Source organism: Aethalodelphis obliquidens, unplaced genomic scaffold (assembly GCF_003676395.1).
Source record: "Aethalodelphis obliquidens isolate GAN/ISIS:26980383/991018 unplaced genomic scaffold, ASM367639v1 scaffold84, whole genome shotgun sequence".
NCBI classification, from domain to species: domain Eukaryota; kingdom Metazoa; phylum Chordata; class Mammalia; order Artiodactyla; family Delphinidae; genus Aethalodelphis; species Aethalodelphis obliquidens.
This window is the reverse complement of record NW_020838028.1, coordinates 2,429,729-2,443,449: the sequence shown is the minus strand read 5'-3', so window position 1 is coordinate 2,443,449 and position 13,721 is coordinate 2,429,729. Positions and strand designations below refer to the sequence as shown.

The 13,721-nt window shown below is 35.4% G+C and overlaps 1 protein-coding gene across 9 annotated transcripts in view; it reads left to right on the top strand.

Annotated features, from left to right (window-relative positions):
* TMEM117 (transmembrane protein 117) overlaps positions 1-13,721 on the top strand; it is a 558,938-nt gene that overhangs the window by 491,143 nt on the left and 54,074 nt on the right. Inside the window, exon 7 of one of the 9 annotated variants that reach the window (XM_027093553.1) lies at positions 3,629-4,084. The exons of the other annotated variants lie outside the window; for them this stretch is intronic. Within the exon in view, the coding sequence (XP_026949354.1) occupies positions 3,629-3,643 (15 nt within the window). The 3' untranslated portion in view covers positions 3,644-4,084. Of the gene's footprint in view, positions 1-3,628; positions 4,085-13,721 lie in introns of those variants that run through there. 9 annotated transcript variants of the gene reach the window in all.

Here is a 13,721-nt window from a genome sequence, read left to right as displayed (position 1 = left end):
TCTCCCTCTCTCTCTCTCTTCCTCTTTTTCCTTTTCTCAACAGGAAAAGGACTCATAAGTCTATTTGACTCTTAGACTCTTGCACACACTGCATGATAGCCGAGGTCTGAAGCAGCAGAACATGCTTGGTTCCTTGTTTTCTAGGCTGTGTCGCTTCAGCATGTGTTGCTGAGTTGCTCCTCACTGTGTCAAATGCAGCTTGACCAGTTGAGAGTTGAGTGCCTGCTCTGTGGTTGACAGTCTCTGTGAATTTTAACTGAGTTTTCCAACACAGGGGAAAAGATGCCACAGACCAAATATAAGTAAAATCTTCAGCTCACTGAAGCGGTTGTGCCTTTGCAAATGGGTGTATTAAGTAAGCATATCATTGAAAATAATGTCCCTCTGAGGGATGCCTTGTGAGAAGAAAGCATTTTGGGGGCCAATGAATTAATTTTAATTGCTTTTTGTCTGATAAGGACATTGATTTGGCATTTGTTTACACAACTGAATATAATGTGTTTATTTGTCAATCTCCTCCATCATGATTTATATCCAGTCTATTTTTACACGCACACACACACACACACACACACACACACACACTGTGTGTATGTGTAGTCTTGCAATTAAATCAATCTTACCTATCCTTTAATATTTTATTCCATGGTGAATAGTTTTCTAAGTTAAAAGTTTGAAATTTTCCCCACAGGTTACAGATTCTGGAAGGATTTCAAAGCCATGTATGTTAAACCTCTACTTAAGGTACAAAGATGTAGAAATAAATTTGAACTCAAAAAAACTCACAACCTGTGATAGAATCATAAAAATCTCTGGTGGGCTCCCAAGTACTCTTGGGTTCAAAGGAACTTAAGTTTTAAGTATTCACAGAGGAAAAAGGTATTCATTTCTCGGAATGATTCCTGTCTTTCAGCATAACCTCACAGTTTCGATGGCGTCCATTAAGTATGTATTTAGTTGTGAAGGAAATTCTCTCACATAAACCCCAAATCTTCTGTGTATGAGCATAGGAGTGCTCTGAAGAGACAATCATCATTCATTAATTTTCTTATATCTGGCTCTGTTCCCAAAATAATTCAGGGTGGTGACATTCTTCAAGTAAGATGTTGCTTCCCTCTTAGGGAACTTTGTATTTTGCTTAATAATAGAGATCATTTTCTTACAAGAGTTAGTAATCACGGGACCAAAGTGACAGGACAGCATTTTTTAAAACTCAGAGAAATAGTCAGAAAACATTAGCTATCCCTATCATCAGAATTTTTCCTGTAAATGTTTCCGTATTCAGCTCTTAGAACAATGGTTTCAAATTCAGCTGTACATTAGAGTGTCCTGAGCTTTTAACATAAATGTCCATCAACAGATGAATGGATAAAGAAGATGTGGCACATATATACAATGGAATATTAGCCATAAAAAGAAATGAAATTGAGTTATTTGTAGTGAGGTGGATGGACCTAGAGTCTGTCATACAGAGTGAAGTAAGTCAGGAAGAGAAAAACAAATACCGTATGCTAACACATGTACATGAAATCTAAAAAAAAAAATTGTTCTGATGAACCTAGGGGTAGGACAGGAATAAAGACGCAGACATAGAGAATGAACTTGTGGACACGGGGAGGGGAAAGGGGAAACTGGGATGAAGTGAGAGGGTGGCATGGACATATATACACTACCAAATGTAAAATAGATAGCTAGTGGGAAACAGCCTCATAGCACAGGGAGATCAGCTCAGTGCTTTGTATCCAACTAGAGGGGTGGGGTAGGGAGGGTGGGAGGGAGACGCAAGAGGGAGGAGATATGGGGATATATGTATACGTATAGCTAATTCACTTTGTTATAAAGCAGAAACTAACACACCATTGTAAAGCAATTATACTCCAATAAAGATGTTAAAAAAAAAAAAAAAGAATGTCCTGAGCTTTTAAAAAATACCTATATCTGAATCTCATTGTCAAATAATTGAAGTGACTCTGTAAGGGTAGAATCCAGTGAGTCAGGAATGAGCACCATGGCCTCAGAGGGATATATTTATACTTTATTAAGAGGGTTAATCACAAACAGGGACCAACAGAGTAATAGAAAATACTTGACTTGGCTTCTAGTTAGAATCTTACGTGGGCATTGTGATAACAAAAAAAAAACCCAGAGGAACCTTTGGGAGTTGATTTGTTTGGAGGCTATAAAAAGTGTTTTTAATGGAGATTTTCTTAAAACAAGAACATTATTTAACATAAGGACATCTCAGAAATTACCAAGGCATGCTTTAAGGTAGAACACACCAGATAAAAAATTTAGTGCCTAGTAGGTCATGGCATTAATTACTGTAGTTTCAGAAACTGTATATATAGTTATATATAGAAACTATATATACATATAAATTATTTTTGTATTTTTTGTGTTTGTATCTCAATTTTTTTCTTAAATTTTCTTTGGAATGTTAATACTAGACCTAGTTACATTTAGAAGAGCAAAAGGAAAAGCATTTTGTTTCAGTTGTGGTTTTTGTTTTTGGATTAACAAAAGGGGACTTTTTTATCTTTGCGGCAATGTGTGCTGATGGCAGGAAGAACCAAACTAAAAAGCCTAAAGACATAGAATGAAGTTTGAGGGTAAAGCATTGAGATTATTACTATGGACCTCTTCTTCCACCAGAGTTTATTTTTCTCTACAAAGCTCACTTTTTTCTCATCCTTAAAGAGTGTTGCTTTTGTTAAAGAGCTGATTCCTTTACATCCTAGCCTGTATTTCCAGGTCCTGTGCCAGTGAGATAACTAAACAAAATTTTGGGTTGAAAGCCTTTCCCAATCACAGTGAGTACTGAAATTATATTATTATTATTAATCAAATATACATTTTTAACACAGATCCACTGGTACAGGAGTTCAAACAAACTGTATGTTTGCCCCTCTTAAAACACTATAGGCTGATATCAATGATATGTTTCCTTATCACTTTCAAAGGCTTAGATCATAAAGTATGATGGAATATCTTCAAACATTTGCAAATCTATGTTTAATTTTTTTCTGTGAAAGTTAATAGATAATAGATCAATTTAACTCATTCTTCAGGGCCTCTGTTATACGAATTTTCTGTTGTTTAAATAATAAGTAAATTTCTTTATTACAAACACATGTTAAAAGAAAGCCACCCTTTCAGTAAAATATGAATGAGGTAGTTATTTCAACAGATATGAAAACTGGAATCAGGTTGTCTGGGTGCTTTGACAGAATTTGTAATGGAAGAAATTAGGCTCCGTTTCATGTGTGTTGGTTTAAGCAGTGCAAGCTGCTTCTTTCTAAGCTCTTGTAGTATGTCTCCATTATTCATCGCAGCATGGCAACTGACATTCCTGTCAGATCAACTTCAGAGTGCTGGGTGCTGGTCTATGTCACTCCATGTGAGAACACATTCTGGAATCTACTCTTGAGGTTCCCAGACAAATGCTGAGCATTCTTTTGGAAGTAGCATCCTTCTCCCCCTGAGGGCTTAATCTGTCATTTTTTTCCTAATTTAATAAAATGCAGCTGCCTTATAGAATAGATTTACTCAGCCGCTCACTCACTCACCCATTCTTTCGATTTTTTTTTTTTTTCCCCATCCTCTTACTCTGTTCTCAAAACTCTATCAGGCGCTAAGGACATAAAAGGTGAAAAAGACAAAGTCCTTGCCTTCAAGTTATTGCAATGTAGCAGAGGAGAAAGACAAAATCAGCCAACTTGCCATATGCAGGGTACTCCTAATTCAGCCAGGAAAAGCAGAGATGGCATCCAAAGAAGGTCATGAGGATCCTGGCTTCAAATGTCAATGAAAGGAAATGAAATACAGGATGGAGAGAAGTAGCCAACCAATAGGTTATGTTTTCAACTGACTCAGTGTTTATCCAAAGCATATGCTCATATCATTGATATTTTCTTAAAACTCCTCAATATTATTTTCTATTTCTTCTAAAAATAGTTCATTTCTGGGACTGGCCTATCTTCACTGGGAAAGACTTGCCTGACATACTTTTTGATTCATTCAAGTCCTATAAATAAATTTTGATTCTGGTACAGAAGTCTAATTTGTCACACAGGGAAAATAATAATTACATTTTGCTTGTGTATTTTTAATAAAAATTATTTTAAAATTCAAATCAAACTATTGCATTTGTCAAAATTCAAGTGAGTTTACAGCAATTAGAATATATTTTAGAGTATTTTTGACAACTCATCCCAAGTGATTTCTGAAAACAGAACTGCTTTTAGAATGATGTTCCTGTTCTCCACACAGCACTGAAATTGGTAGATATATCACCATGGCATAAAAAAAGCTGAAATTTCATTTCACAGCAATCGCCCTCAATAAAGTCTTTTCTGCATTGGGGTCATATAGGAGGCTAGTGAACAGCTTTATCTTCCCTTCATTTTTATTTAGTTTTCTTGCCTTTTCCCCTTTTGTTTCTTAAGACAGACGTATATGCATGATAACTAAATGCTGTAAAAAGAACATTTTACTGAAAAGAAAGTTAACTACTTTTAATTTGAGAATTAATTTTTAGTAGTATTAAGCTGTAAAGAGAATGTCATAGGAAGAAATTTTATGTCTTCTAGTTCTTTTGAAAATTCTGTGCAGCACCATAATCACTAGAAAAAGCATGAAATTATAATTAATCTGACCAGCATACTTATAATATATAACTTTTTATTAGTATTAAAAATAATAAAATCAGCAGACCCAAAGTAAATGGATATACAGTGCTGTTTTTATTACTATTTCCAAAGGCTGAGGTAACTAAAGTTTCATGCATGATGTTGTAAAAATTAAATGATGCACAATAATTTGAAAAATGAATTTTTCTTATACAAGTTGGCCTTTTCAGCTCTATATTTTTGTTTAGAAGTCTATATCTTTTGGTTGATATTGCTTTAGAATGATCAAGTTTCTGTTTGAATATAGTAATGAGATAGTGTTTTGAGCTTCTCAAAATGAAAGTCTAAGACATAAAGAGATTTAGTTCTGTTTGAGTTGACACTTCCTTTCCATTGGCTATTTGGAAATTACATAGACTCTACCTGGTTACTCATTTGAGACATGTGGCATTACCCAGGATCACCCAATCTGTATTTACCTTGAATCAGACATGATCACATATGTATGGAGAGCCCCAGGGGTCTGGCTTGCCAAGAGTTCATTTGCATGATGGATTGAGAAGGATTTGGGGAAATAATCCATCCTATAGGAATAGAGAAGCTTGATAGAGTAGGCTATATATAGCACCAGAAGAATGGAGTTCATAGAACAGAAAGAATGACTGCAACAGGAGGCTGGATCAGCCTGATTGATACCTGACCCCAAGAAGAAGCAGAACTGGAAACATCTTCAACAGTCATTGGTTGGAGGCAAAACCAGTAATTCTAGCAGTGGAGGCAGACAGTTTCACAAAGGCTAATCAGAATCCTCAGTGTCTTTCCAGTATTTTCCTAGCAAGTTCATGAATAATATCTTTTGCGGTCAATATCTGTTGTGAGTCAGAAAAGAAAAAAATGGAAAAGGCAGATGCTACTTGGTAAAAGCAAGAACCAAGTTCATGTGCAATTGTGAGACCCATTGGTCAACTTCCTGGTACTAGTGTATGTGTGGCAGTGTCGGGGGAGATGATGAGGCAATTTTTTAAGAATAAGAGGTCTTGAAATGCCTTGACTTCCTTTTCCTCTGGAGGTGTCTTGAGGAAGACAAATGAGTAAGATATGATAAGAAAAAGAAGGACAGATTACAAGATTACATGTAAAGCAGATAAAGGAAAAGAGCTGCGCTTGTCAAACAACAACAAAATGAAACCCAAATTAAAAGTATAAAGACGCAAAGTGTAGTTAAATTAAGCTCCTTTCATCCATTTCACATTTATAGTATTGTCTTCTGAATGAGTTTGTGGAGTCAGCAGAATCTTAGGAAGAAATAACAGAATTAATAGGATAAGGGGGATCACAGTAGTGCCTCACTAGGTATTCAACTGAATTCCTATAAACGATTTTCTTCTGTTTATTATATTTGGAATATTTTTTCCAGTTTCTTTCCAGCTTTGACTTCTTCCCCAAGCTGCAGACCCACATTCCACTTGTCTTCTGGACACTGCCACCTGAGTATTCCACAGGAGTCTCATACTTAACAGTCAGAACGTGTCTTATGACCTTACCATTCTCCCCCAAATTGCTCTGCCTCCTATATTTTGTGGTTGTTGTTAATTATGTCACCATCTATTCAGTCTCTCAAGTAAGGAAAATAGATTTGCCTTTTGCTCCTCCCACACCTTTGGTTCTCATTTCCAATATATTGACATCAGTGCCATCATTAATTTCTCAAACCTCACTCCTGCCTTCCTAGCACTGGCCTCATCAAGTCTTCCATAGACTTTTACAGTAACTTCTTATCACAAGACGCTCCCCACTCTAGTCATTAATCTACCTACATTATTACTATAGTCATCTTCCTAAGGACAGGTCTGATCATGTCATTCACCAGCTCCAGAATCTCTTGTTGGCCCCATTGCATGTTGCATAAAGTCCAATCATGGAAGCATTGGAAATAAAACCCTCAGGTACTGGCCTCTCAGTCTCACTCCTACCACTCAGATTCAGCCATACTGAACTTCTCACCCTTCCCTGCACAAACCTGGACCATTCACAACTATTTTATGCTCTTTTGCTTTAGCTGGCAAAATCTTAGCCATCTTAGTCATCTTTTCAACAGGAGGACAAAAATCACCTTCTCTGGGGAGCCTTTTTGAATGCTTTCGGGCAGGATGACTTTCTTCCCCCCTCTCTGTCCTTTGACACTTTACTTCCTACCTGCAACCTAGCACTTACCATGTTTATGATGATTTCCCTATCTTGGTGTCTGCGTCCCATTAGACTGTGAGATCCTGTAGGACAGAGAAGTATCAAAAATCCTCTGTGTCCCCAGAGCCTCACAGGGAGCCTACACAATGGCTACAGAGTAAGTGTTGACTATATGAATGAATAGAAAAGCATAGTGAAATGACTAAGTCAGAGGATGGACACTTAGTGTGTCTTCAGAAAGCAGAACAATGGGAGGGCAGGATCTGGCTAAATGCAGAGCAGAACATTCTAAGTGTCAGAGCTCTTTTTAGGAAGTAAAAGTGTCCCTTCTGTAGAAAAGCTCGGAAGTGGTTGACCACTTATGAGTGGTTGGCTAGGGGATTTGTGCATAAAGTAAGGGGTGGCCGTACTGTATGCCTCTAATTCAGTTCAGAAGTTGTGTTATTCTTCATTAGTACACAGTCCTCAGACCATCTGATGATTTCGAGTAATCAGTAATAGCTGAATTTTAACCCTAGCTCTGGAAACTTATTTCCCATAAATAACTGGGAATGTATTCAGTTGGAACTCAGCAGAGACAGGGAGATTGGTATATCAAGCAAACACAAATGACAAACTGTAATTTTTAGAGGATTGTACATAAAAACCAAAGTATCCTGTTTCTAACCTTGAGAGGAAGTGGGCATTTGCCTTTTGGTACTCTCAGTGCAGGGAGCAACTTCCTCCCACTCCTGCCTTCTAGTTTGGCATTAAGGGACATTGCCCAGTCTGATCTTGGATTGAGTCCAACCCTGTCTCCTTGTGCTAAATTGTAGGTCTAATATCTCTGTGGTTTTATAATAACATAAATCATTATAATGCATTGTTTTTATATAGCACCTTTCTCTAAGGAACATAAAGTGCTGCATGGACGTTATCTCATTAAATCTCACAGTGCACTGGGGACATTGAGAGGATGCAGGTGATATTGTATCCCCTTTGAACCCAGAGTTGAAAAGGAATTGCTTCAACCAAAACTAGATAAAAGCAAGATTGAATAAAAGCAAGATTTATAAGACAATGTAAGATTAGAGTTTAAAGAAAGAAATTGTTGGAATTAAAGAGAGATAAAAAAAGGAATTGCTCTGAAAAATGTGAAAGTGTTTAGAGTGTGTTTATAAATATTTGTAGCTAAAAAATTAAAATAATATATGACACTTTAGAAATTTGAAAAGCAAGGGCTTTTTAAACCATTGGTAATTTTACTGCAATACAGAACAAATTTGGTGTATTATCTTCATATCTTTTGCTAGCTTTTTGTTTGGTTTGTTTTTTAATACTGTGTATATGCAAGATTACTCTTAGAATTATAGTGTATATTCAATTTTATATTATGTATTTTTAACTTAACAATATATCATAAAGTTTGCATAGTTTTAATTCTGAGAAGCTTGTATAATTTTCCATGGAATGATATACTGTAATTTGTTTCACTCTTCTATCATAAGATTGTTTCCACTTTTTCACTTTATTGAGTAACAGTAAATTGAAACTCTATCTTTATGCATAAGGATTTTTATATTTTAAATTATTTCCTTAGCAGAAAGATTTCCACATGTAGAATTATCAGATTAATATGGATGTATAAGTATGTTAAAACAAGTCTACATAAACATACTCCAAAATTAACAAATAAGTCAGAAAAAGAAATAGTAAGAAAATAAATCTATCTAAAAACTTACTATGTTTATAGGTTGGCAAAGCAGCCACCTTAAACGTGGAAAAGTAAGCAATATTTGTCTATGCACAAACAGTGTTTTGATTTTATTTTCCACCATGTCTATATTTAATTACTTTGATAGTGTGAAACCAGATAGAAAAGAGAAAGTTGACTCTCATAGAAAACACAGATTTGTACCAGATGTAGGAAAGTAGATTTACTTGGATAGAACAGATAATTTCTCTGCCATTTTAATTTACATGGACAAATGTTCTCTGAAAATAATTAGGTATGTGTGCATATACCAATACATGAAGTCCCATTTCAAGGAGGTAAATAAGATTGTAGTTTTCTTATTAATTATAGAAGCATTGGGGGAAATGGTATGCACATAGCTGTTTTCAGTGGTGAGTTGTTATAGGGTTATCTGATTTATGCCATAGTCATTTACCAAAGTAATTACCTCAAGACTGAATCAGGAGGGAATAGAAAATATGAACAGACCAATTGCCAATAATGAAATTGAATCATTAATTTAAAAAAAAAAAAACCTCCCAACAAACAGAAGTCCAGGACGAGACATTTACATGTTAGTTCTTCCAAACATTTAGAGAAGAGTCAAACTATTCAAAAAATTGTAGAGGAAAGAACACCTCTGAACTTTTTCTACAAGGCCGACATCACTCTGATAATAAAACCAGACAAAGATATCACAAAAAAAGAAAATTATGGGCCAATATCACTGATGAACATAGATACAGAAATCCTCAACAAAATATTAGCAAACCAAATCCAACAATACATTAAAAGGATCATACACTGTGATCAAGTGGGATTTATCCCAGGGATGCAAGGATTTTTCAATATCAACAAATCAATCAATGTGTTACACTACCTTAACAAATTAAAGAATAAAAATAATATGCTCATCTCAATAGATGCAGAAAAGCATTTGACAAAATTCAACATTTATTTATGATAAATCCTCTAAACAAAGTGGGTATAGAGGGAACATACCTTAACCTAATAAAATCCATATATGACAACCTTACAGCTAACATCATAGTCAATGGTGAAAAGCTGAAAACAGTTCCTGAAGATCAGGAACAAGCTAAAAATGCCCACCCTTGCCACTTTTTATCCAACATAGTATTGGAAGTCCTAGCCACAGTAATGAGACAAGAAAAATAAATTAAAGTAATCAAAATTGGAAAAGAAGTGAAAGTGTCACTGTTTGCAGGCGACATGATGCTATACATAGAAAATCCTAAAGCCACCAGTAAAAAACTATTAGAACTCACCAATGAATTTGGTAAAATTGCAGGATATAAAATTAATACACAAAAATCTGTTGCATTTCTATACACTAAAAATGAACTATCAGAAAGAGAAATTAAGAAAATCCCATTCACAATTGCATCAAAAGGGATAAAATTCCTGGGAATTACCTGTATGATAGTGGGTAAGTCTGGTACCTTCTCTGAACCTGGGTTTCCATAACTGCAAAATGGGAAAAAGAAAACCTACTTCATACCATTGTTTTAAAGATAAAATAAGGAAATGTATGTAAATAGCTATGCTGGTGCGGAGCCTGTTTCATTTAGCTCATTGAATAGTGGCCGTTGTCATAACAGTTCACCACTTACAGTGCCCAGCTGGAGGTGTGGCAAGCAGAATATTTGATAATATTAGTAAAAAGAAATCCATTTCCTCACATTTAAATCACTTTAGAGGGCATATCTTTATTTTGGACCATAGCATGAGTAAACTATTGATCATGCTATATAATTGTCAGTGAAGGAATGCTAAATCATAAACCACTGACTTGAAACAGAAAAATAGAAAAACTGTTAATTATGCTCATATTTATTTTTTCGCATTGTACGTAATTGAACCTCAGAAAGTACAATTGAAATCTTTCACTGATGCTGAGTTAATTAGCAACTCTTGCAGGTGCTTACATTAAAACACCCAAACATTCTTCATCTGTATTGTTTCCAAAGAAGAGATATGAAGAAGTCTGCATTTCTGGCTAAGGCAATCATGTATCTGTATTGAAAAGCAAATGATACATGATTAGTTGAAGTTTTTAATATGGGTGTGTAGGTGTTAAAGAGTGGATTTATTATTTAAAAGAGAAACACAATGTTAAAAGTCCTGGTATCTCTGAATTGGGAGTGGGGGTGGGGATCTGTCAGCAAGTCATAACTTTGTAAAACAATTCGGAACCATTTTCAGAAAACTAATTTCTGAAGATAATCTATTGCCTGAACAGTTTCATAATGATGTTGATTTGCCAACTTCTCCTCTAGTGAGAGGTAATGAATCAAGTGCACCTGGGTTTATACAGGAAAAATAGCATATTAATTGATTTATGTCTATGTGTTGCAGATATCCATAAAGCAAAGCCCTTGGCAACTGGCAAATGTAATAATTTCACATTTACGTATGACTCACCAAGTACAATCCAGTGCTTGAAGGCAAAATTTTGTGTTTTATGTTTAGTTTTTATGATTGCTTTCATGTAGCTTCTCTGTGCATTAAAAGTCAATTTTCAGAACCATAGGCTTACCAATTTTTACAAATAAACATGTTAGGAGATATTATCCTGAGGTACCATAAAATTATTTTCTGATAATTTTTACCACCTTCCCAAAGTTAACTGTTACTTTGTTTCCACATATGCTTAAGGATATTGTTTGTAATATTTCTAAATATGACGCATTCCATTAGAAATCTGATATATTACACAGAGATGTTATGTGGAGCTTCATCCTCATAACATTACCAATGTATTTTTCAATGTTGTTTACACTGATAATTCTGTTTAAAATCAAATATCAAGATGGGCTTTGAATAGATTATCAATAATGTTACATTTATGGAAATTGTGTCATCTTCTACCTGTCATAATTATGAGCAAGAAGAATTAATCCTTGAAGTAAAGGGTGCCCAGTAACATAGTAACTTAGTCCACTGATATACAGAACAAGGAAGACTTGAGATAAAATAAAATAGTTTTTTAGATAACTATGCGGAATATGTATATTTTATATATACATTACATAAAATTACACTATACATACATATATAGATAAACATAAGAAAGAAAACTATAAGGATAATGTATGTTATATTTGTTATATTGTCCTTATAGTTCTCTTTCTAATGTTTTTGCACTGCCTCGAGTCACCTACGTAATACAAAATTTTATCGCTTAATGATATGTCCAGCCACAATGTGTTAACAGCACAAATCTCACTGTCATACAACTTCCAAAGAAACATAAAAGTTTTGTCTCTTTAGGAAGTTGCAAAGTTTGATAGCCAACACTAGTGGGCACTAAATCATCCCCAAATCCATCCTGTTTTCCATTGCAGTGATATAGGAGTCTTCCATCAGAGTGCCTATGTATGATGAAAAATTTCCTCGGGTGAGAAAACCGAAGTGCGAAGAAGTTGGGGAGATAGTATTCATTACTAGAAATATTCTAAGTTTAGAGACAAATCTATGCATTGGCAGTAAAAATTCTAAGATGGTCATAAACCATCTAGAGTTAAATGTGCACCTCAACCTGCATATTTTGCAGGCTTTGTCAATGACTCTCAGGATAAACATAGACCCGCTGCCATTATTTCACTTTGCAGTGGAAGTGAGACAGGATTCCTTCTTCGTGTGCTGCAGGTACCAACATTATTTCAAGATGAGCTACAACATACCACTTAAAGGAAAGTTTTCATTACAGATAAGTTAGCATCCAAAGGAAACACATATTGGCATGACAGTTGGCTTTTAGGTGGGAAGATAATTGCAACATTAGAGCTTAATGAAAAAAAAGTCATGAACAAGCTTGGTATGGTATAAAAAATATCTTTGGAGTCAGACTAACCTGGTAACCAATCCTTTTGGTACCCATTGTGCAGCATTGGGCAAGCTACTTGACTGTTCTCTTAGCCTCAGTTTACTTCCTTATAAAATGAGAAAAAGCTCACTTGCCATATATATTTGTATGTCGTTTACAGTGGATCAAATTCTTGACACAGAGCAAGTTTATGATAAATGTTGGTTTGCTTTGTCTGAATAGCATATGAAAATAAAGTCAATCTCCTAAACAGGGTTTGCTTTCTCCTAAATAAGATTCTCAATAAGGCGGATGCAGTGAAATACAGTTCAAGATGTACTGATTGAATTTCATCTAATCTTTTCTCTACCAGTTGTCTGTTGGGTAATATGGGAAGAATCTAGTGACCTCACTGACCATCACTGTCTATATCTGCAAAAGGAAGAGTGTAATTTCTTTCTTTATTAATGCCATTAGATACTCTTTGAGAATAAATGCTTTGCCTATAGTCAGCATTCAATAAGTATTGAATTAGTTGAATAAGAGTGTGATACTATCCTATGCGGAAGTTGCGTGAGTTACTGGAAACTTCTGCAAGAAATATAGACTTCACATTCACTCTAAAAGTGCTATGTGGACTCTATAAACCAAGCCCACTGTAGTCACCTCGGGCTTTTCTGAATGCATCGTGTCAGCATAAGGACAGGCAACTGCTAACATGAGCGTAAGGCTTCTTTACCCCAGCTTGGAAACTTGTTTCCCAAAAAGATCCTGAGGGTGGTAGAATCTCTCTCACATAGGTTCCCAACAAGGAAAACAATGTATTTTAGGTTTTTCTTGGCCATTGACCTCTGGACTAAAACTAGGTTCAGAAAACTTTTCATCTCACTGAGGGTATAATTCTCCAGCAACAAAATTTATTTTATTGTTCCCATCCCTCCACCCTGCCTCTATATATCTTGTTTTCCTAGTCTATCCTCTCTTACTTGAAGGTTGATACTTTTTCTCAAGAGCTCAGAGGATGAACACTCTTGACCCAAAACACACTGAAGAAAGGCCTGGGATGTCTGGCCGTTCAAATCCATTGCTCTAAAGGTTTTACTTTCTGTTCGTGTTATCACTGGGTGGTCCGTGGGGGTCAGAGGCAGACATTCTGTGATCATCTTTACTGAGAAAGATGAAACAGAAGGAAATCACATCGGTAGAGCAACAAGGATCCAGCCTATTGTTTCTAAAAGTCTGCTACTTTCCAGATACAATTAACTTAGCCTAGCGTTGTTTTGTTTTTTCAGGAAAACAGCCATTTTGACTTCACAGACAGTGATAGTCAAAGTATTTAACTACTGATACAGTGGAGGTATTCATC